We start from the raw sequence: 27,438 nt of genomic DNA on the forward strand, positions 1-27,438 counted from the left end.
GACCTATTTATAGGTATCTGTGCAATGGAATTAGAGTAATATATGTGATGGAATAAAAATGAAGAGGTATATTTATATTTATTGGATTTCAAATAATTATTTTCCAAAAATGTTAATTCTAAATAGTATGTACCACAACAGTTACCTTATTTCTAACATTAATTTTAAAAAGCATATTTCGAAATCTGCAATATATGCATTGAAGAAAGTCAGGAAAAGCGAATAGCAATTATGACATTGGAGGTTCTGGTTCCAAGATTGAAACGTGTTCTACTGTAACTCTCCTACAAAATGCAACTAAAATCTCTGAATAGTATATATAGAACAGCTATCTGAGAGTTCTCAAAAGTCAACAGTGGCAGGCAGAATGTGAAAGGAAACCAGAACTCAAAGTGCGAACAATCTGGCAATGAATTTCTGTTTCTTCCCTTTGGTTATGCCCTGACTTAGACACAAAGCCAGCCTGAAACTCAGAAGTGCACACTAGAAGCAGATAGAAAGAAATAAAAGAAACCCCTTTTAAAAAAGAAAACAAAACAAAAACAAAAACAAGCCCCTTTAAAACTAGAGAGATAGGGACGGTCCTCTTTTTCTTTCATGTCTTCTTCTGTGATAGCCCCAGACAAGCTTGGAACAGCAGTAACAGCAACAGTGAAGGAGAGAGATAGTGGCCATTCAGGTGCCTAAAATTCTGAAGAAGGGAAATTCTTCTCTCTAAATAAAGAAATGGAGATCCCAGAGGCATGGAGAGAATCCTTATTTTTTCCCCCCTCTATCAGAGAAACAAAGACAAAACAAAACAAAAAAAAACTGTTTGTTTTGAGAGATTTTTGCTATAGGATGCATGTACCCGCTGGAGAGACAGACAGAAAACAAGAAATCATCCCTCAGTGGGGATGGCCACACTGCAATCCCTTCTTCTCCACTCTCCTCTCAGGATTTTGGGCACACACTCACATATGTCTGGTGTGAGTTTTAAGCCTCTGGGTCCAGACTCAAACCATGGTCAACTATGCAGGAGTCTAGCAACATAACCATTATGCCATCTGCTGGTCCCTAGAAAAAATAAAATTAATAACTAAATGGTATATTTAAGTCCAAACATAACAATAATTACATTAAATATAAGTGATCTAAAGAAACGAACAAACTAGACAGAGAATGTGAGAATTACTAATAAAGAGAAAGTACTAATGCTCTGCAGTCTACAGTTATAAATTAACTTCAGGGGCCTGTAGGAGGTGTGGTGGTTAAGGATGCTGGACTCCCACATGGTCGACCATGGTTCAAGTCCTGGACTGGTGACTTGGTTTCTCACTTTCTCTCTCTCTCTCTCTTGCTTACTCTTTCTCTCACTCTGTCCCTCTCTGGTCAAATTAAAATAAATAGGGACCAACAGCTGGCATAATGGCTATCACTGGGCTCCCATGTAGTCGACCACAGTTTGTGTCCTGGACCTGGTGGCTTGAACTCATGCCGGGCGTGTGTGTGTGCGTGGCCAAGATCCCAAGAGGAGAATGGAGGAGAAGGGATTGCAGCATGGCCACCCCCTGGAGGGGGATTTCTCCCTTTCTGTTTCTCTGTCTCTCTCTATCTTTCTGGCGAGTGCATGCACCCTGTAGCAAAAACCTCTCAAAAAAAAAAAAAAAAAAAAAGTCTGAAAATGAATGAAGGTGAAGACTTGCCAAAAGTCACATGGCCAAGGATTGATGGGACCAAGTCTAGAACTCAGATCTCAACCTCATGTGAAATCAACTGCCTCGCTTACTCCCTGCTCCTCTTCCTCTCTCCATGGCAAACCTCACAGAACTCCCTCTGCCCTAGTACAATAAGAGGATCACACAGGAGATCTTTTGTCAAGTGGAATCAGCCAATGATGAACATCAAGCAGCCTCAAAGGAAAAGAAATTACACTGCTGAAGACTGAAAAGAGAAGTGCATATTGCAGGAACTATCGTGGGCTGATTTTTCATTGAAAATAAAATTCTATAAAGCTTTAACAATCAGTCAGAAAGTCTCCCTGTTTGCTCATTTATTCACTTATTCTTTCATTCATTCACTCATCACACACTTATTCGGTGTCTACATGTATTTCTGCAGGTGCTCGAGATGTTTTGTGTTGTCCCCTCGCTCCTCTTGCCACAGATGTCTGTACTCTATTTCCTGTCCTTTGGGCTGCTGACCACATCAGTAGGGGAGCTGGGGGGGGGGTGGTTTGGTGGCAGAGAGCCCTCAGGGGACAAGCTTGCACTGAGACAGGAAAACCAAACAACCAGAATGCAGCTCATTTTCAAAATGCATCATCTCATTTGTCTTCACTTCAGGAATGAGAAGGATTTCTCAGGAAAGGAAGCTTGTCCTTTTGAACACAAAAGCACATTTAATAACCTTTTCTCAATGAATCTGGACGAGAGCTGGTTGTAAGCAGCCAAGGTCTCAGGAGCTGCTGTAGGGAGGGCAGTCTCCATTCTACCTTTTGACAACTCATGGATGAGTCCTCATTTCAGCAGTGCCACCGGTGTCCTGCACACAGTGGGCGGGTGGGGGCTGTGGTCTAGCCCACCGCTATACTGGCCCTTCTGTAATTACCCAGCTATGAGGGGCATGATTTTGTTCACCCATCCAGAGAGGCACTTGGTGTAGGTTGTCTGCTCAGAGAGGGTGGCTCTGACTCATCTGAACAATGCACTCTCTGAGTTGGCTGAAGCCTTGCCTTGGTCATCTGTGCCTTCCACCCAGCTGCCAGTCTGTGGAAGGCTGGGAAGCCAGAAAAGTACATGTGGTCATCTTGTATGTAAAATACAAAAACAGGGACCAGCAGGTGGTGTGGTGGTTCAAGGCACTGGATTCCCACATGACTGACTGTGGTTCAACTCCTGGACCTGGCAGCTTGCTTTCTAGCTTTCCCTTTCTCTCTCTGGTCAAATTTAAAAATAATAACAAATGGAATTAAATGAATAAATAATTCTTTAAAAAATACAAAAACAAAGCTTGAAAAACCAACCTGTGGAAAGAGAATAAAACTTCCATATAAAGAATAAAACTTGGAACATCTATTTGGGCTGCTCAGAGGCACCTCTATCTCTTCTTAGTTCCTACCAGTGTTTCGGGTGCCCGGCATGCTGAGCCAATCAAAAAGCATCTATGGGACACTATCTGTGTAGCAGAAATTCTCACGATCTGAGAGTTTAGAGATAAACAAATGAGATATGGTCTTTGCCCTTAGAAGCTGACCATCTACTGGCCGACTTTTTCATGACCACATTGTGGTTCTACTTGCCCAAGACCCTTGGACCAGATCTTGCACACTCCTGACCCATCATTAGTATGTGGAAGTATCTCACAAAATCTGTGCCCACAACATATTTGTGATAGTTAATATGTGTCAATGTGACTGGGCTAAGAGATGCCCAGATAGCTGGTAAAACATTATTTCTAGTTATACCTGCAAGGGTGTCTGGAAAAAAATAGCATTTGAATTGGGAGACAAAGTAAAGAAGATCTGCCTCACCAGTGTGGGTAGACCCCTAATCCAGGGGTCTCCAACTGCTCAGTCATGGACTGGTACCAGCGCCTGATCTGTTAGGAACTGGGTTGCACAGCAGGAGGTGAGTGGTGGGTGAGCAAGTGACTGCTTCCTCTGTATTTACAGCCACTCCCCATTGCTCATGTTACTGCCTGGGCTCCGCCTCCTGTCAGAGCAGCAGCAGCATTAGATTCTCATAGGAGCTTGAACCCTATTGTGAACGGCACCTGTGAGGGACCTAGGCTGTGTGCTCTCATAAACCAAACTCCCTCCTTCCCAGCCCTATGGCAAAATGGTCTTCCATGAAACTGGTCCCTGGTGCCAAAATGCTGGGCACTGCTGACCTGATCCACTGAAGACTTGAATAGAAACCAATGTGGAGGAAAAATGGATTTGCTCTCTTTGCTGGAGCTAAAACATTCATCTTCTTCTCCCCTCAAGCCTTTGAACTTGGATTGAAATTTATACCATTGTCTCCCATGGTTCTCAGGCCAGAAACCACACCAGCTTTCCTGGGCACCTCACTTGTGAAGGGCAGACTGTGGGACTTCTCATCTCCATTATCACGTGAGTTGATCCATCATAATAAATCTCTTTCTGTATATTTATACATAAGGAGTCTTCAAAAAGCTCATGGACAGTGCCTATTATGAAAAAACTATGTATGGATTTAGAAATGATTTTGCACCAAGATAAACTCATACTTCAATTCCATTTTTCCACCAACTTTTTGAAGTTCGTATATAGGTACCTCCTGCTGGTTCTGTTTCTCTGGAGGACCCTGCCTGACACAACACTTCATGGGACTGTCCATTGCGCAGATTCACACAGGGGGAACCTGGAGACTGTGCTCTGTCTAGCATATTCTTAAAATTCACTTTTTACATAAAAGCCCCATATAGGATAAAAACCGGAAAGACACAAATAGCCGCATTGGGACAGACGAGTGCGCTTCTCATCCATGGTTCATGGTTCCTTCCCCAGGAGAAGCCGCCGTCTTTGACAGGTTAAATCTGTGGCCCACATTTAACCACAGCAGAGTAAAAGATATGGACGATTTCATACAGAGTTTAAAAAATAGACACTAGTAGAATCATGATCAAATGTGTACGGCATAATGTAATGCTTGATGAGGATGAAGATGAATATGTAGGGAGCAGCAGTTGGCGTAATGGTTATGTTGCTGGACTCCCATGTGGTCGACCGCGGTTCGTGTCCCAGACCCGGTGGCTTAAAACTCACGCTGGGCGCATGTGCATGCGTTCCGAAGATCCCGAGAGGAGAATGGAGGAGAAGGGATTGCGGCGTGGCCATCCCCCCTGGGGGGGGATTTCTCGCTGTCTCTCTCTCTGTCTGGTGAGCACACACACCCTATAGCAAAAAAGAAAAAAAAAAAAAGAGAAGAGAAGAAAGAAGAAATAAAGTACTAGTTTATTTTGGTACCAAAAAAAGTCATGTTTTACATAACAGTCAAGATCCAGCTTTTATCTAAGAGAGACAGTTGGAAGGTCTGGCAACAACTGGGTCTACAGTTCCACGTGGCACTGAGGTGCAGCTGCTCCTGGAGGAGTGTCGCCTATTCCCCAGAGCTTTGGTGTCCCCGTTCCCTGCATGTTGCAGTAAGAGGCTGTGGCCCGTGCCCGTGACCACTACTCTAGGAACCCTCAGCTCTGCGTCATCACTACGCGTCCTGCTAGACTCTGCAAGGTAGACATATTGGCGGGCTACATTCTTGTTTTCATTTTTACTATGGGTGCATGTGCTTATCAGAGAGAGGGACAGTAGGAAATCACCCCTACCCTCAGGGGGGATGGCCATGCCACAATCCCTTCTTCTCCAGTCTCCTCTGGGAATTTTGGACCTGTATGCACATGAGACTGGCGTGCTTTTCAAGCTACCGGGTCTGGGACTCCAACTGAGGAGTCAGCGGTGTGGGAGTCCAGGGCCTTAGTAATCACGTGACCTGCTGGCTCAGTGGCCTGTGTTCTATGTAGTGGTTTGAGTCATAGTTCTCAAAGAGACAAGCGAATTACGGAGTGTCCCATAAGAGCTGGGTATGAGTTGCTCCACGATGCTCATATGAGTGGTTCGACAAACATGCATGGCGCACCTCTGCCCTTCTCCACAGCACCCGGTGTGTCCCGCTGAGTTGGGTCATTGTCTGGTTGCCTCCTCTAGAACGTAAACGCCACACAGGCAGGAACTCTGATTTGTCCTCTATCGCGTCCCCATTACCTGACATTGATTGTACCACACAGAAGGCCCTCGGTAAATGATGTGGAATGAGGGAATGCTCATGTCTTGCCATAGAAGATGAGACAGGGTCACTGTCCCCACACTGCTCTTAAGCTAGGGGACAGAAGCAGTCTGGTGGGCACAGTTGCTGCACCAAAGGAAACAGAGATTACATCGGTGCTCTGAATATGAGAATGAGGACAGCCGCCCCATAGGCAGTGGGGAGCCAGGATGGCGAGAAGGACGTGGCACTCGGCCACACTCACAAGGCAGCCACCTCCGTCACCTGTGGCCGACCCCTCTCAGGACTCATCTGGGACAACCCAGGCTGCAAGGTCCGATTGCTTTATTTGTGCCACAAAACAACATGCCAGGCACCGCCCCATTGGTACGTTGGGGCTCATCTCACATTCCCCGCCTGCTCTAGCTCCCCAGGAACAGCAAGGACGCAACATGGACGGACACAGGAAGCCACACGCCAGCCTCAGCATACGGGCGGGAAGATTCCCAACCTCGAAGAAGCCCCATGACCACCCGCTCCGGGCCTGTCCTCCTGTACTGCCTGCAGCTTTCATTCGCTATTTCACTTACTCCACGGTCCTCCAGCACCTTCTATCATATATGCCGGTGAGAATGAGAGCAGTGTATGGCATTGGAGCTTCGCTAAAATCCCGAGAGAGAGACAGGACCAGCAGGTGGCGGAAGGGTTAGGTCGCTGGACTCCCACGTAGTCATGCTGGTCCCACGTAGTCGACCACTATTCAAATCCCAGACCCAGTGGCTTAAAACTCAAGCCGGGCATTTGTGAATGCATGCCCAACATCCCAAGAAGAGAATGGAGGAGAAGGGATTGGGCATGACCATCCCCTCTGGGGGATGATTTCTCGCTTTCTGTCTCTGTTTCTCTCTGTCTCTCCAGTGAGTACACATGTCTGATAGCAAAAACCTCTACAAAAAGAAAAAATATCCTGAGAGAGACACGAGCCTGAGGCCTTGGTTACACGACACCCACACCCATGTCTGAGGGTAATTGCTTAAAGGCAGATGTACAGTTTCATTTACAGCAAATGACCTGATAAAGCAAGTGGTCTTAGACTCACAGCGTGACCCTCTCCCACCACAACAACCGGAAATTATGACAAAGGAATCATCGACAGGCTGTAAGTTCCCTGAGTTATTTTAAGTTCTTGACAAACAGCTTGCAACCTGGCCTCTTCTTGCCCTTCCCTTTGTTATATAACCAGCCTTTGTGGTGTGCATATTCTAAGCCATCACAGTCAGCCTGGTCCTTAACCCTCAACTCCGATAGACTTCGTTTGCTTCAAACACTGGTCCGCTGCCTTCACTGGAGGGTAACACAGACACTGTCCCAAGTGGTGGGAATGTGGCAATAAGTTAAAGGAGACAGAAATGACTGCTCTTCAAAAGGTTGCATTCCGGTGGCATGTCCTGGGGACCGAGGGAGCAGATGATAAACTAAATAACTAAATTATATATTAGATGGTAAGCCCTACGAAAGTGCAGCCGGGAGGGGGAATGAGAGGTTCCAGAACTGGAGAAGGATGTGTGGGGTTTTTTTTCTTTTATCTTTTTTTAAGAATTATTTACTTAATTGTATTTATTATTATTTTTAATTTGACCAAAGAGACAGAGAGAGAGAGAGAGAGGAAGTGAGAAAGCAAACCACCAGGTCTGGGACTCAGACCGTAGTCAGCCATGTGAGAGTCCAGTGCCTTTACCTGCTACTTGCTGGCTCCAAAATTCCTTTTTTTAGAGAGAGAGAGATTTTTACTATCAAGCACATGTGCTTGCTAGAGAGACAGAGACACAGAAAGCAAGATAGCACCCTCCAGAGGGATGGCCACATCGCAGCTCCTTCTCCTCCATTCTCCTCTCAGGATTTTGAGTACGCATGCACACGTGCCTGGCATGAGTTTTAAGCCTCCAGGTTTGGGACTCAAACCACATTTGACTACGTGGGGGTCCAGTGATGTGATTGTTATGCCATCTACAGGTCCCAGAAATCCATTTTAAAATATTTTTTATTTAAAAAAAGTGTATTGCGAATTGATGACATAGTTGTATATATTTATGAAGCGAAGTTAGGATGGATGTCCAAGGTGTGGAACGAGTAAATCAAACTAACATTTTTCATGCGCAAACACTCGAAATGTACTTTCTCAGCAATCTCGACATATACACCGCCCTGTGATTAGCTAAGGTCCTCATGCTGCACGAACAGACATTCCTCCTAAGTGAGATTTTGTACCCTTTGACCAGTATCTCCCTATCGCTTCTGCTCCCCAGGTATGCTGTGTTCTTAACGCTTATTTATTTCTTCCATGAGAGAGAAAGAGAGAAAGACAAATGAGAGAGAGAGAGAGAGAGAGGCAGGCATGCCCCGCAGGGTCTTCATGCCTCAATCCACCCCCAGCCTCAGCCAACCAAAATCATGGACATGTCTGCACGTGCCCAGCATGTACAAGAGACCTCAGGATCCGAACCTGGGACCTTCCCACGTGGGTCCAGAATAGGCAGAGCATCTTATTGCTCCTGAGCCTCTGAGTCTGTATGTGGTTTTGAAAAGGCGACAAGGTACATCTCCTGAGGTGACATTTGAGTAGGACCTGGAAGGCAAGAAACCAAACCATGACCTCTCTGCAGGAAAACTTGCCAAACAAAGAGAATAACCGAGGCAAGGTGCTGAGGAAGGAAGGGGCCCAGCCTTTCCAAGGGGCAGCGTGGCTGGGGTGCGGTAATGGAGGGTCAACCGGCGGGTGTTGGGAGTCAGTGCTCAGTAGGTTTGTGTCTGTGCATGCCCTGTGAGTGCCATCACCTTTTCAAAATGTCAGTGTAGCGGGACCAGCAGTTAGTGTAATGGCTATGTCGCTGGACTCCCACGTAGTCGACCATGGTTCGAGTCCTGGACCCAGTGGTTTAAACTCACGCTGGATGCGTGTGCATGCATGCCCAAGATCCCGAGAGGAGAATGGAGGAGAAGGGATTGCGGCGTGGCCATCCCCCCTGGGGGGTGATTTCTCACTTTCTGTCTCTCTGTCTCTCTCTGTCTTTCTGACAAGCATAAGTGCCCTGTAGCAAAACCTCTCAAAAAAAAAAAAAGTAAAAATAAATAAATAAATAAAAAATGTCTGTGTAGCAAACACTGTGGAAGATGGAGATGGTGTCTCTTTCCAGGGCAGAGGGCAGGTCTCTTCACCATCTGGTATAACATGTCTCCTTCCAGGGTTGTGGTCAGGCAGGTTTGCCTGCTGCCTTTTATGAAAGGGTTTCCTAAGCTTGGGGTTCCTCGGCTGTGACGTCGAGTCCACTTTAGACTGGCCTCCATACCGGCCCCAGGGGGCTTGGGAGGAAAGAAAAGCAGTGGACGTGACACTGGTGTTACTCGTCGTGCCATGAGTAATGAAGTCTTCTGTCTCTGAGTTTAGAGTTTCGGTCATCTGCCAGAATCCAGAGACCCCGGCAGATTCACCTACAAGAGGAGTTCCCAAAGTCTGTGTAACAAGGAGAACTTAGAATAAGAGTTGATTTTGGTGCAAAATAGTTTTGAAATTCTCGTGCAGTTTGTCATACTAGATCTTTTCCATGAACTTTTTGAAGGTCCCCTCCTATCCATTATAAGGAGGGTAAACATATCAGACCCTTCACAGTCCTAGCCAGAGAGATGAGATCCGAGACAAAGAAGGAAGGCAGGCAGGAAGGAATCGGAGCCCCAGCAGTGAGCAATCGCAGGCCCAGTACACTCACACAGAGGGCCATGGCCTTGGGCTAGGACGGCCCAAGCACCAGCCCTAGGACCACAGCAATGGTTCCAAGGATGCTGCAGGAAGAAGCCACCCGGAGCCAGCCCATCTGCAGCTGCCCGGCCTGCAGCTGGTGTGAGAGTCCGTGGGCCCCTCGGGCTGTGGGGCTGCCGCAAGGACTGAGGAAAGAGGGTCTAGATTGGATCTGAGGAAGCCTGGTCAGGATCAACATTCCAGCAGTGAAGACCCCAATCTGAGAGCCCCCAGGACCCCACACTCCCCACACTCCCCTAGGACGAGCTGTCGATATACAGAAGAACCCACCACCAGACCTGTGGTCACACCTTCAGGTATAAAACCCGGACAGAAAAGCCAGGGGGCTTCCCAGGACCATGCTCTGCCTCCCCACTGCCGGTCACCCACCACGTGGGGATTCCAGGGCAGATCAGACCTGCCAGGGTATGTGATTGGGGAGGGAGTGGGAGTGAGAACAATCCCTCAGCCCTCAGCCCAGTGAGGCCATGAGGCTTGGCTGTGGAGGCTCTCAGACTGCAGAGGGGAGAAAGGGGAGAGCCAGGGCGAGGGGCAGGGAGGTGGGAGGTGCAGGCTGTGGTAGGGCTGACCCTGTGGAGCGGGGCTGGCGTTTCCGCAGTGTCTGACCAGGCTGGAAGGAAACACCTGGATGTGAAGGAGCAGAGGGGATGGGGAGGGGCAGCATTGTTCCAGGGCAGGGATCCTGAGCGTAGCCAGAGGGGGCCAGAGCATGAGGATGCGAGCGCTGGGCCCTCCTGAGGGGCGGTGTGCACACGGCGGGCAGGAGCATCTGACGCCAGACTGCCTGGGTTCCAGTCCTCTCTGTCTTCAGGGCACCCTGTGCGGGTCGCTTAAAACCTGGCGAGCGCATGCGCCCTATAGCGAAAACCTCTCAAAAGCAAACAAACCTTGTCTTTAAGATGACCTAATAATAGCACCTGCCTCATAGTCGTGAGAACTAGACGAGTCGCTATTAGTGTTAAGTGAATGCACAGAACAGGTCCTCAGCCCCGAGTCCTCCAGAACGACACTAGAGCAGCCAAAGAGAACTTCCAGCGGTCCTGCCCGACTCCCGACTTCGCACCCACGTTCCTGCCGCAGCCTTTGCACATCTCATTCCCCTCAGCAGGGATGCCTCTGGCTTCTCGGCCCAGAAGGGATCCCTACCCTGAGCCTGAGCCTGGGCTCAGGTTCTGCCTTCCACAAAGCCCTCCTGCTCCTGCCCCTGCCCTGGAGCGCTCTCTCTCCCAGCGCTCGAGCCCCACCTCGCCTCCTGGAGAACCCCGATGCCTTGTACTCTCTCTGTCAGTCATTCCTGGCCATTTCTCCACCCCCAGAGCAGGCAGTCATCTCCCCGAGGACCGGAGACCAGGCCTTGGTGAGACTCGGACCCCGGCCACACGTGTAGAAGATGCTCGATCCCTGAGTGCACCAAGAATCGGCCTGACACAGGACCGTCACCAACGCCCCCAGGAGAGAGATGGACAGATGTGGTCCCAGGAAGGCATGGGCAGGGATTCAGACGGTTCGCTTTGAGCCCCGATCCTCACTTACGCACTCTCAGTCTTTGGCTTCGTGTCCCTAAGCCTCAGTCTCCTGCTCTATAGAATGGCATTACAAGGCTTTTCCAGCCCATCTCTAACTGCTGGCGAGGATGGCAGGGATGAGGCGTGCTCACAGCGCCGGGCATGCCCGGGTGGTTCCATTAGGCTCCAAGGAGAAGGGGGCGGGCTTTCACCCTGCATCCTTTCATCTCGTGGGAACGGCTTGGGCAATCCTAACTGGGCAGAATGATCCTAGTCATTATCACATCTGGGGTAACCCTTTCCAAAAAGGCTGAGCCCAGCTGCTGGAGACTTGGGGTTCAAAGAGCCAGGAGTGTCTTAGCCCCCTCGGGGTCTCCCCTTTCTTCCCCAAACCCTCCATCTGCTCTGCTTGGATCTGCCTCTCCCAACTCCCTTCCTGGAGACTGTGGCCCCAGCCAACACTCACCGGGGCCGCAGCTGCTCTGCTTGCCAAGGCCAAGGCGGTCTGCAGGTCCCGCTCAGGCTGCCAGCCCCAGAGAACCAGGCATGTTGAAGGAGCCCCTGCAGCATCCGCAGTCCCCACTGCAGCCTCCAGGTCTGCAGAGGAAAGCTCAGTGTCTCGCCGGCCCGGCTCTGTCCCCTCCTCTTCCTTCCCCTTCCTCCAGGCCCTCAAAGCTCCTCCCAGAACACATCCTGCTATGATGAGGCCAATTTCTAAAGAAGCGCCTGTGGTCACCCACGGTCACCGAAGGTTCTTTATTTTGATCTGGTGCAACCGACTGTTGGGCAGGAGGGGGCACCTCCATAGGGACCCCTCTGGTGCTGACCGGGCAGGGGACGGGAGTCCTGGCCTCTCCCATGCTCCAGACTAACCAACCAGCTCCTGCCCCCAGACCATCAGTGGAGACCCCTCGAGCACCTCCAGCCTCATCACTGCCCCCCCACCCCCAGCCACTTCTGATTCTCACCTCAGAGCAGAACCTGAGTGTCATCCTAACACCTCCCTCCCCCTCACCTGTCGCTCTAAACTGCACCGAGTGCTGTCACGACCTCACGGATCATCCACTTTTATCCAAGCCTAGGGCCATCGCCGCTTGTCCGGCCACCGTCATCTCTCTCCTGAAACACTGCAGCAGCCCGAGGTTTCTTTCTAGCCCTGCCTCCACCGCACAACCAAAGGGCTCTTTCATTTTCTCCCTATCTGCAACAGAGGACACATGTGTATGCACGAGGGTGTGCACACGGGGACACAAAAGCAGCACCCTCAACCGGGTCTTGTTACCCTGCCATCCCTTTCCCACAGCCCTCCACCTAGTCAGGCTCCTAGGCACGTTGACATGCATTCAGTGCATTTCAGATCAGCAGGGCCGGGGATCTGAACCCGTGGTCGGTCATGTGGCTTCCAGAACCATAGTTCAGTATGTTCCCAACTGTGCTACCAAGGCCGAGCGACCAAAAGTCTCTTTGTGCTGGTGAAACACAAATCGGATCATGTCGCATCCCTGCTACAACCTTCACTGGCTCCCTATTACTTTCAAGAGTACAGCCAGACTTTTTAGTGTGATTGACAAGGTCCTTCGTGACCTGGCTCCTCTTTAATCGCCAACCTCATACTTTATCCCCTCACTTCACCTCCTCCCAGGAGGACTGGAGTTCCTTCATTAAGATCCAGGCTATGAGATTCTCTTCCCAACTCTTGTTTTGGCTGGCCCCACGTCAGCCTTCATTCCACAGAGAAGAAAGAGGCAAGTCAAAGAGGCAAGAGAAAAGTAGAATGCCGTGGAAACCGGGCAAATGAGAGTGTTAAGGAGGAGATGGTGGTCAATGGTGTCAAGAGTTGTAGAGAGGGGGCCAGCAGTTGGCATAGTGGCTATGTCGCTGGATTCCCATGTAGTTGACTGCAGTTCAAGTCCCGGACCCGGTGGCTTAAACTCACACCAGGCATGAGTGCGTGTGTGCCCAAGATCCCAAGAGAATGGAGGAGAAGGGATTGTGGCATAGCCATCCCCTCTGGGGGGTGATTTCTTGCTTTCAGTCTCTCTATCGCTCTCTCTTTCTGGTGAGCACACATGCCCTATAGCAAACCACCCCCACTCCCGCCAAAAAAGTAAGAGTTGCAGAGAGGACACAGATGAAGAAAACGAAAAAGCATCTGCCAACCTTAGCAATTAAGGGGCGAGCTGTGCTGGGAAGGGACAGAGAAGTGCTGGAGAAACGGGTGACTCTGAGATTTCACTTTTGCTAGTTTGTCATATTCTTTCTTTTTTATTTTATTGTTTCACAATTTTAGATCACTTTATTTGAAGGAGTCGTCAATATATTTCTAGGCCTTTGAGACACTCAGAGTATTGGGCTTACTGGGTGTATGGTTCCAGAGAGAGACAGATGGCTGACGGCATTGTTTGAGCACCTGGATTCAGCTATGCCTGAAACTCTGAAACCTAGATCTAGTCTTAGATTGTTCAACTCTACAAGCCAATCAAGTCCCCAGGTTTTGTTTGTTTTAATTTATGTTTTGAATTAAACCTGTGTCAAGTGTTTGTCACTTGCAACCAAAAGAGCTTTGGGGTTATGAAGTCACTGTCCTTTTTCTGCAGGGGCCTGAGTGGGTTCTGTTCTGACCTTTCATTTTTGCAGAGGAGGCCATTTGCAAGGAAAGATCTGGAACATAAATCCTCTGCTCTATAGTTCTGCCTCCCTCGCATATCTACTTTTCTCTTGTCCCCTTCATGTGACTGGAATCACATTCTGTCTTGCATCTTGCATTCTCCTGTGCTGGAGTTCTGGTCACATGTCTGTCTCTCCCCTCCTTCCCTCCCCCTTTAGTTCTAGTAAAGCAGGGGCTGGGTCTTACCCATTAGTCCATCCGTCAAAGGATAAGAGAAGGTTTGGCTCATTAAACGAGGCCAATGGATGAATAAATGAATGAGTGAATGAGTGAATGAACTGAAGAAGGTCCAGGACAGGAGAAAAGACCAGCTCTACCTCCACCAGTTCAGACTCAGCCGCCGCCGGGCGTGTGGGCACCGTGGGCAGCCCCTGTCCTTATCAGCTCTGGCCTAACTGAATCGGAAATCACAAGCCGACGCTAGTCTCTTGGCTGCATGGCTCTTATCACCCTCAGAGGCTCCCTCTGCAACCGCCCTGGGTGTGGTAGCACGGAGGGGACAGCTTGGTGACTGCAGACAGTGACAGAGCTGCCCGCTGCAAGGAGGAGCCGGATTTAGGAAGGACCAGGCCTTGTTCCTGCCCCAGAGCCCGCCCCACCATCATGAAGGGAGCCATGCTGTCCGTTCACCCAACCCCTGTGGCGTCTTTCCTCTCCAGACGCTGTCCTTAGGACTTGCGTCATCTGGGTTGTCCAGGCTGAGCTGTGATGGGGTTCCCCATCTGCATCACCATCCTAGCAGCACCCTCTCTCCCACCACCACCAAGGCCAAGGTGCACACCCAGACTGCGAGAGTCAGGCTCCTCGTGTTAACTGCACAGGTTCCCAGAGTCCCTGCTCAGCTACTGGAAGCAGAGTGGTCCCTGAGTGACCAATGCCCCAGATACAGGAGCATGGGCTTCACCTACCACCACGCCTCCTCCCTCAGCCACTCTCCCCTGCCAGGCAAGGGGCCCCCACTGGCTGGTCCTCTGGGCACAGCCATAATGGCCTTTGTTCAGCTTTTCCCGTCTCAGCCTGGGCGTTTGGAAATCTGTTCATATAACTTGCCTTGAGGCTACGAAGTTACCGATCTTTTTCCAATGAGGATCCATCGATTCTATTCCATCCGCATTCCTCTTGCTAGGAGAACCCCTCCAGTCCTTGTTAGGCAGAAAAACATCTATGAACAGACCATTAGATGGCATAGTGGTTGTGTCGCTGGCCTCCTATGTGGTCAGCCACCGTTAGAGTACTGGACCCAGCAACTTGAAACTCACGCCAGGCGGGTAGGCATGCATGCCCAAGATCCTGAGAGGACAATGGAGAAGGGATTACAGCATGGCCATCCCTCCTGGGGGGTGAGTTCTCACTTTCTGTCTCTCTGTGTCTCTCTGGCAAGCACACATGTCCTATAGCAAACATCTCTCTATAAAAAGAAAACATCTATCTATTCTCCTACTCATTACAAAGTGGCTGGGAGCTTTAAACAGGAACGAAATCCTCTTATACCTGTGAACAAAGCCCCAGACGAAGGGGGCAGGGGCTGGCATCAGGGTGCTCAGATTGCTGGAGTCAGGCAAAAATCATGTGTCATGGCTATGAGGAACCCAGTCCACCTGTGCCCTTCCCTCCAGCTCCACCTCCTATGGGAGTTGTCTCTGGGGTCACTCATCCTCAGGAACAGAGTTCATCGTCTCTGAGTTTCCTAAGGGCTCCACACGCACGACGTACAATTGTGCAACATAGAATTTTGCTGATGCTTATGTTAGGAGGATGAAGGGAGTGTACCTCACACATCCCTTAGCAAACTCTTCCAGAATCCTCCGTGGTGACTGTCCAGACGCTCCTCTGTCATGACATGCCATTGGACCCAGCAGCCTGGGGTAGGGCAGGGTGGTGGTGTTTTGCTTTTTTCCTTTCTCTTCTCCCCAGGTGATCCTGACTCACTAGCTCCTGGTTCCTCCTCCCAGGATGTCCCACACACGTCTCCAAGTTCTCTTTGAGGTGCATTCAGGAGACTTCAACTCCATGACCTCCTGACCTCCCAGCTTTCATACCTCAAACTCGTGAACATCACCATCATAGATGGCTCCCGGGTTGGTAGGATCCACTCTTAGAAAGCCGTAAAGGGTAACAGACCAGAAAACAGCTGTTACATATGTAGAGTTTACTTTGTTTAAACAATTGCCTCACGAGTTAGGCACACTTACAGAGATGGGTAAATTAATTTAAAGGCTCACACCCCTGGTGGAGGCAGGACTTGAACCAGGGACCTTCTAGCCCAGAGACTTCTCCCAACACTGCAGGAAGACCTGCAAGCTGAGCCAGCTTGATCCTGAATCACCCCAGGAAGACCAAGGTTATTGGCATGGCTGGGATTTCCCTGGCAGTCCCCTCCAGCCCTTACAACCATGGCCCAGGGAAGCAGGGGCAGGAAGAATAACATAACATTATGCCCTAAGCCAGTGGTTTTCTTCTTGCTTTTTTTTTTTTTTTTTTGCCTTTTTTTTAGAAAGAGAGATTTTTGCTATAGGGTGCATGCACTCACTGGAGAGACAGAGACAAAGAGACAGAAAAAAATCACCCTCCAAGGGGACAGCCATGCTGCAATCCCTGCTCCTCCATTCTCTTCTCAGGATTTTGGGCATGCACGCACACATGCCCAGCGTGAGTTTCTAAACCACTGGGTCTGGGACTTGAAATGCAGTTGACTACATGGGAGTCTAGTGCCTTAACCACCATGCCATCTGCTGGCCCCAAAGCCAGTGGTTTTCAAAGTAGTCCTTGGACCAGCAGCATCAGTATCACCTGGGGATTTGCTAGCGATTAGTACTGTCTGCTCTGGCTGCGGAAAGGGAGGAGCCATTCAAATGCTGAGGATTTTTCATCCTTTACTCACAGCAGTGTCATCCTTCAGGCTGTGGGATGCGGAATTAGGACTAATTGGGCTGGTAGTGATGAGAAGCAGATTTATGCTTAATGTCCAGCCACTTGCCCAGTCAGCCATTCTTATTTTTTGAGGGAGAGGGAGTTTCGCTTTTTGAATACCATCCATGTTCTTTATTTTCTCTTTTAAGGTTTCAATGTTTAAAAAAAAATTACTCAAGTAATTGTTTTCATTATATAGGGTCATTAGAAAAGTCATGATGCATTTTTGCACAGAAAAAAATGTAGAAAATATGTCATGACTTTTCCAATGACCCAATGAAAACACTCAAACAGTGGCCAGCAGGTGGCGTGCAGGTTAAGGTGCTGGATCCCGCATGGCTGACTGTGTGGTGCTGGACGTGGCAGCTTGAAAATCACACCAGGGGTATGTCCGTGTGTGCCCCAAATCCTGAGACAAAAATGGAGGAGTAGGGGTTGTATTGTGGTCAATCCCTGGCGGTTGATTTCTCCCTTTCTCTCTCTCTGACTCTCTGGTGAGCTCATGCGCTCAACAGCAAAACAAAACAAAACAAACGAAAACAAAAGAGCACTCCAACATACTTTTTTAAAAAGAATTTTTAATTTAATTATTATTGTTATTCCATTTGAGAAAGAGAGAGAAGATGAGAAAGGAAGCCAGTAGGTCCGGGACTCAAACCATAGTCAGACTAATTGGGCTGGTAGTGATGAGAAGCAGATTTATGCTTAATGTCCAGCCACTTGCCCAGTCAGCCATTCTTATTTTTTGAGGGAGAGGGAGTTTCGCTTTTTGAATACCATCCATGTTCTTTATTTTCTCTTTTAAGGTTTCAATGTTTAAAAAAAAATTACTCAAGTAATTGTTTTCATTATATAGGGTCATTAGAAAAGTCATGATGCATTTTTGCACAGAAAAAAATGTAGAAAATATGTCATGACTTTTCCAATGACCCAATGAAAACACTCAAACAGTGGCCAGCAGGTGGCGTGCAGGTTAAGGTGCTGGATCCCGCATGGCTGACTGTGTGGTGCTGGACGTGGCAGCTTGAAAATCACACCAGGGGTATGTCCGTGTGTGCCCCAAATCCTGAGACAAAAATGGAGGAGTAGGGGTTGTAGTGTGGTCAATCCCTGGCGGTTGATTTCTCCCTTTCTCTCTCTCTGACTCTCTGGTGAGCTCATGCGCTCAACAGCAAAACAAAACAAACGAAAACAAAAGAGCACTCCAACATACTTTTTTAAAAAGAATTTTTAATTTAATTATTATTGTTATTCCATTTGAGAAAGAGAGAGAAGATGAGAAAGGAAGCCAGTAGGTCCGGGACTCAAACCATAGTCAGCCATGTGAGAGTCCAACACCTTGGCCACCATGCCACCTGCCGGCCACAGCACTCCAACCTTCTAAGAGTGTATAGTAAAAAAGAGAGCCCCCTTCTCTCCTTCCCAGTTTATTTACCCTCCTCACCCAGTGGTAACTACCATTAATAGTCTGGAGTAATTTATACACATGAACTTCATAAGAACTTTTTTCCGACTGGCTTAAGCAACTTGGAGATCATTATCTATCAGTATATAAAGATCAACTACATTCTTTTCTTAATTGAAATGAATTTTTTTTCTTTTGAGACTAGAAACACATTTTTATGGTTCAAGATAGAAAGAACACAGAGAAAATCAGCCCAGTCTCTTGCAAAAGCAGCCCTTGAAGACCTGCGACCTCCCTCCTGAGGCTTCTCATTTGCAGATGCAGCTGTTCCCTCTCCCACACCTCTCAGTGCCCTCAGTTGCCCTGGGATGGAATGAGAGGCCAGAGAGAACTTGGGGCTGCCCTGGAGGGTGGCATCTGGCCTCCTCTTATGTCCCCTGTCCCTACGGCAGTCTTGAGTGGGAGACCAAGTGGACCCTCCTTCCCCACCCCCAGCCCCACAGTCAGTAACTTCCCTAATAACACCGGTTCCTCCCTGAGCAGGCTCTTGCTGGAGCAGCTGAGCTTCAGGGCAGTTCTGCAAGCTTCCTAGGGTGCCAAGGAGGCCCTGGGAGCCTCTTGGTCTGTATAAAACCCCGCACTTGCTGTTTCCTTCTCCCAAGAGAGTTCCCACCAGGAACAGGGACAGGTCAGAAAGCTGGGGTCAACCAGATCAGTGAGCAAATTCCAAGACCCCCGACTCTTGCAAACCGCCTGCCTTGTGTGCATACACATGCATACGCACGCAGCACACCCGAAAGGAGGACAACCTGGCTGAGTTCTCCCAGCAGGCCGCTAGTCGGCTGACCGCATGCGGGTCCACCCTTCGCCCCCCACCTCCGTTTCCTCATCTGTGACCTGAGGGATTGGAGAGTGTGTTTGCAAAGCCCTCCTCAGCTTCCTTGGTCGCAATACAACCACAGACTTACAGGCACAATTTTGCTCAGAAAAGGCCTCTGGTCCCTGCTGATGAGTGGCTCATTTTCTTGGGTGTAGGAGTGAGACGGGGTAGGGCTGCTCTGCTCAGGGACCCACCTGGGGTCAGCCCCTGGCCTGGAGCCACACCCATGAGGGCTTCCTTCCTAGCTGCCCACCCCCTTGCAGTGGACATGCAGACCTGGCTGGAGCCCTGCCAGCCTACGCTGGCCCCTGCTTCCCTCTTCTCTGACCCACGCCCCTAGCCCCACCTCTCCACTCCCACCATTCCTAGAGATGTGTGAAGACTGTAGCTTCCATCCTGAAGCCACCAGAGCTCCCCCAGAATTCCACTGTAATGACGACACCCCTCTCAGATGTCTGTGTAAACTGTACCTTTGGGACCTCGGTTACTCCCACTCACATGGAGCTGAGGAGCAGGATCGCTTAACTCACTTGCCAGAAAAACATGAACATGGGGACCAGCAGTTAGCGTAATGGCTATGTCGCTGGACTCCCATGTAGTCGACTATGGTTCACGTCCCAGACCCGGTGGCTTAAAACTCATGCCGGGCGCGTGTGCGTGCGTGCCCAAGATCCCGAGAGGAGAATGGAGAAGAAATTGTGGCGTGGCCATCCCCCCTGGGGGGTGATTTCTCACTTTCTATCTCTCTGTCTCTCTCTGTCTGTCTGGCGAGCGCATGTGCCCTATAGCAAAAACCTCTCCAAAAAAAAAAGAAAAACAAGACAACTCGGGAAATTAGCAAAGGAAAAGAAAAGAGTGTAGCTTGACTACCTCTTAGAGAAAGCAGAGGGACTCTGAGACCACACAAAAGCAGAAGGCAGCTGATAAGAAGTCCATGCAGACAAGAGAGTGATGACGGGCTACTCGGAAAACCGAAGTGCTCCCACCAGCGGGTGTACCAGAAGCTCTCATGTGAATATTTAGAGCCCAAGATTCCGAGAAAAGGGATTGCTGCGTGGTCATCCCCCATGAGGGTTGATTTCTCACTTTCCCTCTCACTCCCTCTCTCTATCTCTATCCCTTTGGCAAAAACCTCTACCAAAAAAAAAAAGATTTAGTAGAGTGAACAATCATTACATATGCTATAACATCCTTATAAAACTGTCTATTTTAGGAACCAGCAGACAGTGTAATGGTTATATTGTTGGACTCCCCCGTAGTTGGCCATGGTTCAAATCCCGGACCTGGTGGCTTAAAACTCACGCCTGGCACCTGTGTGTGCGTACCCAGAGTCCTGAGAGGAGAATGGAGGAGAAGGAGAAGGATTGTGCTGTGGCCATCCCTCCTGAGCGGGGGGGGGGAGGAGGGGAAGGAGGCAATTTCTCACTGTCTCTCTCTCTCTCTGTCTCTCTGGCAAGTGCACACGCCCTATAGCAAACATCTCTCTAAAAAAAAAAAAAAAAAAAGGAAACTATTTTAAACCTTACCTTTCAGCCTGATTTAGCGTGCTGTTTTAGAGCCATTCTCTGAAGGATAAAACACTGCCATGCTTGTCACAGCAACACAAAAGCGAGGACTCTGGGGACTGGGTGGGCACAGCAGTAAGACACTCTGAGAGGCTGCCCTCCACAGGAAGGTCCCCATTTCAAGTCCAGAGATGTCCTGAGTACACTGGCAAGTGTGTGCCCGTGGGCTGGCCTGACAGAGGCTGGGGGGAAAACACGGCATGGGACCCTGCTGGAAATGCTCTCTCTCTGTCTCTGTCTCTCTTAGTCATGGAAGAAATGAAGAAATAGACTTAAAAAGAAAAAAAAAAAGAAAGAGGAAGAAAGAAGCAGGGACTCAAGCCCGAAGGTCTGGGCTTGAATTCCCATTCCCCCTTTCACTGTCCTTGGGTAAGTTGCTCGGCTTCCCTCTGCCTGTTTCCCACCTGCAAAATAAGGTAAAGCAGTCCCTAGCTCATGGGAGTGTTTGGAGGGTCAGGTGTAAGGCCTGACACGGGCACGGCGAGCGGGTGTGGGTGTGTCACGCGCGTGCTAATATGTCACTTTGCTCCAGCTGGGAGGGTCACTGGCGCTTCCCTATCCAGGCAGTGACTACGCGGCTGAGCCTCCCAGCTCTACATTTCTGAGATCCCCGAATCAGCACTGCTTCTGCCCACTTCGCACAGAGGGGCTCACAGACGGCTGCTGTGACCACGGTGGCCTCCCCAGGGATCACACGCACAGTCTTGGGCTGTGGACACAGGCGTGCCCACGTGAGAACAGAAAAATACACAGCACATCGGGAGGAAGAGGCTGCCACCTGCCTCGCTTTACCTCAGAGGGATGGGGGGGTGCACTGTGCCCCGGAAGAGCCAGATTCCTTTACCCCGATTTGACTGGTGTGGCTGGGGAACAGAGACAGATGCTGGGACTTGGGGAAAGAATTAGCTAACCCCCCAAGGAATTAGGAAAGCCCTTCTCCCAGGGAATCTATGGACATCCTGGTGCTGGAGTGAGTTTGGGGGTGTGATGATGGGGAGTGGAAAGTCTGGAGCTCCAGGGCAGGCCCCAGGCAGGTGGGGCCCACAGATGTGTGTGCAGCTGCAGGGGCTGGGACCGTCTCAGCTGCCTCTGCTTTCCACAGACCGGGGAGTGCTGTGCAACCTCGCCCCGGGGTTGCAGGGTGACTCAGATGTCAGGGAAGGCAGGGAGAGGCCTGAGGATGGTGACAGAGGAAGTACCCAGCTGCTGGAGGGGAACACACAAGCCTGAGAGACTGTTCTGGAGCAGGCCCCTCTTTAGGAAGGCTTCAAGGGCCCGGGCTCAGTTGGCCAAGGCCCCTTGACTTTCTGCTCACAGGGACGACCTGGGGCCGGGCGGGTACCTGGAGAACAGGTGCACTACCCCCCTCCTCACTTCCCCTCACACACCCAACAAACGCCCCCGCACATAGTACCCACGTCCCTCTCACCAGGGAGGAAACAGGCTTGGAGACGTGGTGAAGAGGCCAGGGTCCCATGGCGGGGGTGGAGGCAGTGCCTGCACCTCCCAGACCCCCCAGTGTCGAAGGGTGTCTGAGAGCACTGCCAGCCAGGGAGGCGGGGGGAGGGGTTTAGGCCACAGGGAGCAAGGAATTGTTGGCGTGCGGGAGGAGCAAGGAGGAACACCTCTTCTTTTTTAAACTTTTTTTAATTGCCAGAAGGCACCTAATTCTTATTTTGTTTAGTTTAATTATGTATTTTCTTCATAAGTGAGAGAGACAGAGACAATACCTTCCCCCGCTCCCAATGGGGTCTCAACATAGCAGCCCACCCCACCCCAGCCAGCCTGGGACCATGGGCACCCATAAGGATGTCTCAGGCTAGGAACCTGGGCTAGGCCCACGTGGGTCAGCCTCGCCGAGGGGAGCTTCGCTTCTTCCGGCTGCACCACTGTCCGGCCCTGGCGGAACAGCCCTTCTCAAGTGCCACATCCCGAGACTCTCAAGGTACAGCCTGATTTTTGTCCCCTGAGGCCTGCCCAACCTCCTTGGGAGGAGAAACTAGCAAAAGGAAACTTCCTCATCGCCTCCCAAAGTTGGTGCCCATTTCAGGGATGGTGTGGGTAGGAGGCGAAGGCCCGAGAGCAAGAATAAGGCCATGGAGCGCAGTGAGGTGAGTCTTCGAGGACGGCCAGCTGCTGCTCCGCTCCTGTGGAAGCCGCTGCGTGGGAGAGGGTCTAGCTGGGGGAGGACGGGAGGGTGAGCAGTCAGCCCCTTTTTCCCTGCTCCTGCCAAGAACTGGGTCCAACTGTGATTCTAGTTCTTCCCCTGGAGGGGGCCCCGTTCCTCGTGCCAATGGCTCTGACTGCAAGATCTCCTGGACTGGGTGGGACAGTCTGTCTCAGACCCCTTTCACCTGTGCCAACTTGGCCTCTGGGCCAGCCCCCCGAGCCTGGTGACTGTGTCCAGGCTGTATGTGACCCACAGGGGACCCATCCAGAGGGTGCCCAGTGGTCGGTGCTGAAGTCTGGCCTGAGGACCCTTCTCAGGGAGGATGATCCTAGCCAGCGTAGCTGTTCTCTACGTGGGCACCAGCGGATGGCGTAATGGTTACGTCCCTGGACTCCCATGTGGTCAACTGTGGTTTGAGTTCTGGACCTGATGGCTTAAATCTCACACCGGGTCCATGTGTGTATGTGCCCAAAATCCTGAAAGGAGGCTGGAGGAGAAGGGATTGCAGCGTGGCCATCCTCCCTGGGGGGGTGATTTCTCACTTTCTGTCTCTCTGTCTCTCCAGCAAGTGCATGCGTCCTGAGGCAAAAACCTCTCTAAAAATAAAATAAAATTAATTAATTAAACCTACATGGACACCGGGCTACATTTCCCAGAGATTCCAATTCACTTAGGCTGGGGCCCAGACACTGGTCTTTAAAAAATGACCACAGGCTGCAGACGTCGCTTCTGCACCACGAAGCGGGCCCTGGAGGGCACAGGGCTGGCAGGTGTGGTGACGGAGGGCGACTGGATTTCCCAAGAACCAGCACGCGTAGCCTCCAGGTCTTGCCGGAGCCGATTCTTGGCTAGAAACCACCAGAGTGACAGTTGCTTTTTTTGCACTCTCAGGCTGTATAGGCAGGATCCCTGTCATAGGGTGGGTTTCCTCCCTCAGCACCTCCCACAGAAGGCAGGGAGTCGTTCTGTGAACTGGTGGGCAGCCAAGTAGCTGCAGGTCATTCAACAAAGAACAAAATCGAATTTTTCTTTAATAATATTAAATTTCATTCTTCAGTACTAAACATTGGTTGTACAACCATTTGTTCCTGCAGTTAATATATATTTATGTATATTATATATATAAGGTATAAAGCTGACACTTCTGGAGCCCGGAGCGAGTACAGATGGTTCAACCGGGGGAGGAATGGCGGCTCTGCTCACCTCCCTCCAGTCACAAGCACTCCGAGCTGGGATTTCATGGGCTCCTCTTAGCCCAGGACCTTCCGAGTAGGACAGATCAGGGGATGACCAGGAGGCAGGGGCTCTCAGGATTCACTGGCACGCTTCATGGTTCATTCCCCACCTCCCCCGGACCCAATCCTGGTCCTGCCTTCCCTTCCTCCGCCCTAACACGTTGCTTCCACCTTCCCAGATCACTTCCACCCGGCAGCTGCAAACGCAGGGCTCTTATGCTCTGTCGTGCACCGACAGCGTCCCACGTGTCAGTCCCAGCTCCCCCACCAGGCCTTGGGCTCCATCCTCTGCTCCTATGAGACCTCGCCTGGATGCCTGCATGCCAGCAGTGAGCTGGTGGGGATGGAAGATTCTGCGCACCGTGGGCACCAGCCTGAAGAGTGAGATGGAGCAGGGACCCTAGGCCTGAGAAGGGCCTCTGACAGAGAAGGGCTGCCGGGTGCCTGAGCAGCCCCTTACCACGACCAAGGCCACTCTTACTATGGATCCGTTCTCACCCCTATGGTCCGGATCCTCCTCATGTGTGATTTGGGAGGAAGTGAATCAGGGGCGTCGCCAAGAGTATCCCAGTGGCCAGAAATGAGGGGATGGACATTGAGAGGGTAAGGAGCTCATTTCACCGCACAGCTGCCGTGAGCTCGGCACGGGCTGGGGGCTTTGCAGGCAATTTCTTTCAAACCCTTAAGGAGGTCTCATCCCCCAGAGTTTCGTGCTGAGGAGATGAAGGCCTAAAGAAGTGAAACAACTTCCTCTGGCCGTTTAGCTAGGAGGCACTGGACTGCTACTGCAGCTGAGCCTGTCCTGTCCCTCTCGGCTCTTGGGTCTCGGACCCTCAGGGGAGAATCTGCACCAGGTCCTGGCAGTAGACAGGTCGAGTGTTAGTGCTATATTTCTGCAGGTCCGGGGGAGAGAAAGTGGATGTGGGGTGGTGGGGGTGGCTGAGGGGGTGGGGATGGTACTGCGGGTCAGAGAACAAAAGTTTTATCTACATTTCTACCACCCAAGCCCAGAGTAGACAGAACCGAACTCCAGACACAGGGTTCCCCAAGTCTTTGACCAAGTAAGGGTGGGCCCAGGGCTGGCGAGGAGACTTGAACCACGCCTCAGAGCACCAGAGTCTCTGATCTCCTTCTAGAAAGGACCATGCTAATGGTCAGGGCTTCGGTCAACTCCGCCCACCCTTCTGCCGTGAGGAACTGAGAGGCTAGGTGGCAGGGAAGCCCCAAGTCCCCAGGAACCATCGCCCTTGCCCCCGTGCCTGCTGCAGGGCCCGCAGCAGGACCCGGGCCCAGAACAGGGCCTCTCAGTTTTCCACGGGGAGCAATGGCTATGGAGCAGGCTTCAAGGGCGGCCGCCTAGGCTTCCTGCTCAGTCTGAGGCCCGGGTCATGCTAGGGAAGGGCTCCACTGAAAGTCATAATGGGCAAGCAGAGCAGGGAGCAGAGGTCAGGTGAGGCCTGAGTTGGCACATCGGGGGGCCTCGGGGGCGGCGTGCAAAGGTCGCTCTTCTCTGGCTTGTAGCAGGGTGAGACCTCGCACCTGTGGGGCAGGGCAGGGGTAAGGGCAGGCCCCCTCCTCATCCCTCCGGATCTTCCAGGTCTCTGGGGCGGGAGACCCCAGACCCCCTCCCTGGGATCATTGTTGGAGCAGAGCTGCGGCCCCCTTCCCTACCTGACCACGCTCTGCAGGATCTTTCTCTCGTCCTGGTCCAGACACACAGCGAAGGGGCAGCTGCTGGAGCCCACGATCTGCACCTTGTCCACTTTGATCTGCGACGTGCTGATCTGCACGGAAGGCCAGGTCAGCCGCGCCTGCCGCACCCCACCGCGCTCTCAGGGCTCCTTCCCTCCGTGTGCCCGAGGTGTGGGGTCGAGCGAGGGCAAGAGTGTGGCTGGCAGCTCTCCAGGGCTAGTGGCCAGCCAGGAAGGGGTCCCAAGGCCTCCTTCCAGCCTCCTCCTCAGAGGCCCTGCCTCCTCTCCAGCCTCTACCCTTCCCTGAGCCTGGAAGAGGCAAGTGCCCCTGAAGAGATCCTGCACAGCCCACTGCCCTCAACCCGGTTCCCTGGCACGGGGTGTGCTCTGCCTCAGACTCAGGGCGCCCCCTAGTGGCCACCACAGGACCTCCCATACAAGCGCTCTCACAGGCACCCCTTCCTCTAGACACCCACAGCGTTGCACACCTGTGTGGGCCCCAGCCACACCCCTCACTGTGCCTTCCCTCTCCCATCCAGAAACCCTGCCACAGTCACCCTTCCTTTCTCCCTGTCTCTGTCTCACACAAACACACGTACACACATGTATACTTGCATGCACATACACGTACAGAACACACACATGTGCACATGTGTGCACACATAAAACATCATGCACATGTGCGCAGAATGTGCACCTTCATTTGTGCACATGTACACAGGAGGTGCACATACACATACACATGTGTGCATGCACACACACATGTGTGCTCCAATAAGAACTTGGGGCTGTGGCTGGAAGGAGAGGGAAGCCCTTACCTGGTTAAAGGCCTTCTTGGATTTGGGATTCTGCCTTTTCACCACTTCTGTCAGGTTTAGCGTCAGGGCCTCCATGCTGGAATCTGAAGGGCAAAGCCGCTCAGCCTGGGTCAGAGGCCTCCCTGCCTTTCCCCCTTGTCCCACCACTCCCCCTCCTCCCTGTCGCTCCTCCCTCTTTCCCCCTCCTCCCATCGCTCCTCCTCCTCCCTGACTTCCCACTCCTCCCTGCCGCTGCCCCCTCCTCTGCCCTCACCAAGCTCCTCCTGCTGCCGGCAGGCCTTGTTGAGGTTGACGGAGGTGCAGACCTTCTCCAGGGTGCTCCAGCGGCTCCGTCCACTGATGGCTCCCTGCAAATGCAGCACCCCGGACCCTCTCAGCCCAGAGGCCCTCGGCCACTACCCTGCCGGGTTTGGAGGCCGAGGGGAGCTGTCCACTGCCTCCCCTGGCTACCTTTTCTCGGCCTCTGGGGTCTGGGGCCTGGGACGGTGAGTCAGGCAGTGGGCCCAAGTGCTGGTGGAGGAAGGGTCCCCAGCAGATCCGGAGGGGAAGGGACCCAGCCCCGGCCTTACCTTACTGTAAATAATCTGTAGTGTTAGAGGGACGGCCTCGCGGTCACCATCGATGCCCAGTCGCTTGCTGCCAGGACCTGCGCCACACAGACGGACCCTTAACTCCCTCTGACCACTCGTGCCCATCACAGACCGCACGGCTGGCATCCGGGTACCCCACCAGGTAGAGGCTCACCTCTCTGTGACCCCGCCTCCCTGGGCCCCACCTCCACAGGGCCCCATCTCCCCAGGGCTCCGCCTCCCCCCCTGTGTCTACCTAGGCTCAGGCTGTACCTACCCGAAGCCTTGATGGCGCGTGTGGCCGCAGAGTGACCCAGCTCCAGGGAGTGGATGAAGATCTCCGTCGTCCTCTCCCCGGTGATGAAGGTCAGCTGGAAAGGGCAGGGTGTCTGCATCAGACCCGCCATCCGGCAGGGGCCCACCCGCTCCTCCGGCGCGGGGCGGCT

General features: G+C 51.7%; 2 protein-coding genes across 3 annotated transcripts in view; both read right to left on the reverse strand.

Annotated features, from left to right (window-relative positions):
- PIK3R6 (phosphoinositide-3-kinase regulatory subunit 6) overlaps positions 1–11,700 on the reverse strand; it is a 68,305-nt gene extending 56,605 nt beyond the window's left edge. The window contains exon 1 of the mRNA XM_027774919.1: positions 11,548–11,700. The gene's annotated coding sequence lies outside the window, so the exon portion shown is untranslated. The remainder of the gene's footprint in view (positions 1–11,547) is intronic.
- Positions 11,701–23,690: 11,990 nt separating this feature from the next.
- PIK3R5 (phosphoinositide-3-kinase regulatory subunit 5) overlaps positions 23,691–27,438 on the reverse strand; it is a 101,213-nt gene continuing 97,465 nt past the window's right edge. For both annotated transcript variants that reach the window (XM_027774913.1, XM_006156402.3), the window contains exons 15-20: positions 27,270–27,363; positions 26,993–27,069; positions 26,677–26,770; positions 26,424–26,506; positions 25,586–25,698; positions 23,691–25,453 (exon numbers count right to left, since the gene is read on the reverse strand). In XM_027774913.1, the coding sequence (XP_027630714.1) occupies positions 25,306–25,453; positions 25,586–25,698; positions 26,424–26,506; positions 26,677–26,770; positions 26,993–27,069; positions 27,270–27,363 (609 nt within the window). In that variant the 3' untranslated portion in view covers positions 23,691–25,305. The remainder of the gene's footprint in view (positions 25,454–25,585; positions 25,699–26,423; positions 26,507–26,676; positions 26,771–26,992; positions 27,070–27,269; positions 27,364–27,438) is intronic.

This window comes from Tupaia chinensis, unplaced genomic scaffold, assembly GCF_000334495.1.
Source record: "Tupaia chinensis unplaced genomic scaffold, TupChi_1.0 Scaffold000493_1, whole genome shotgun sequence".
Lineage (NCBI taxonomy): Eukaryota > Metazoa > Chordata > Mammalia > Scandentia > Tupaiidae > Tupaia > Tupaia belangeri.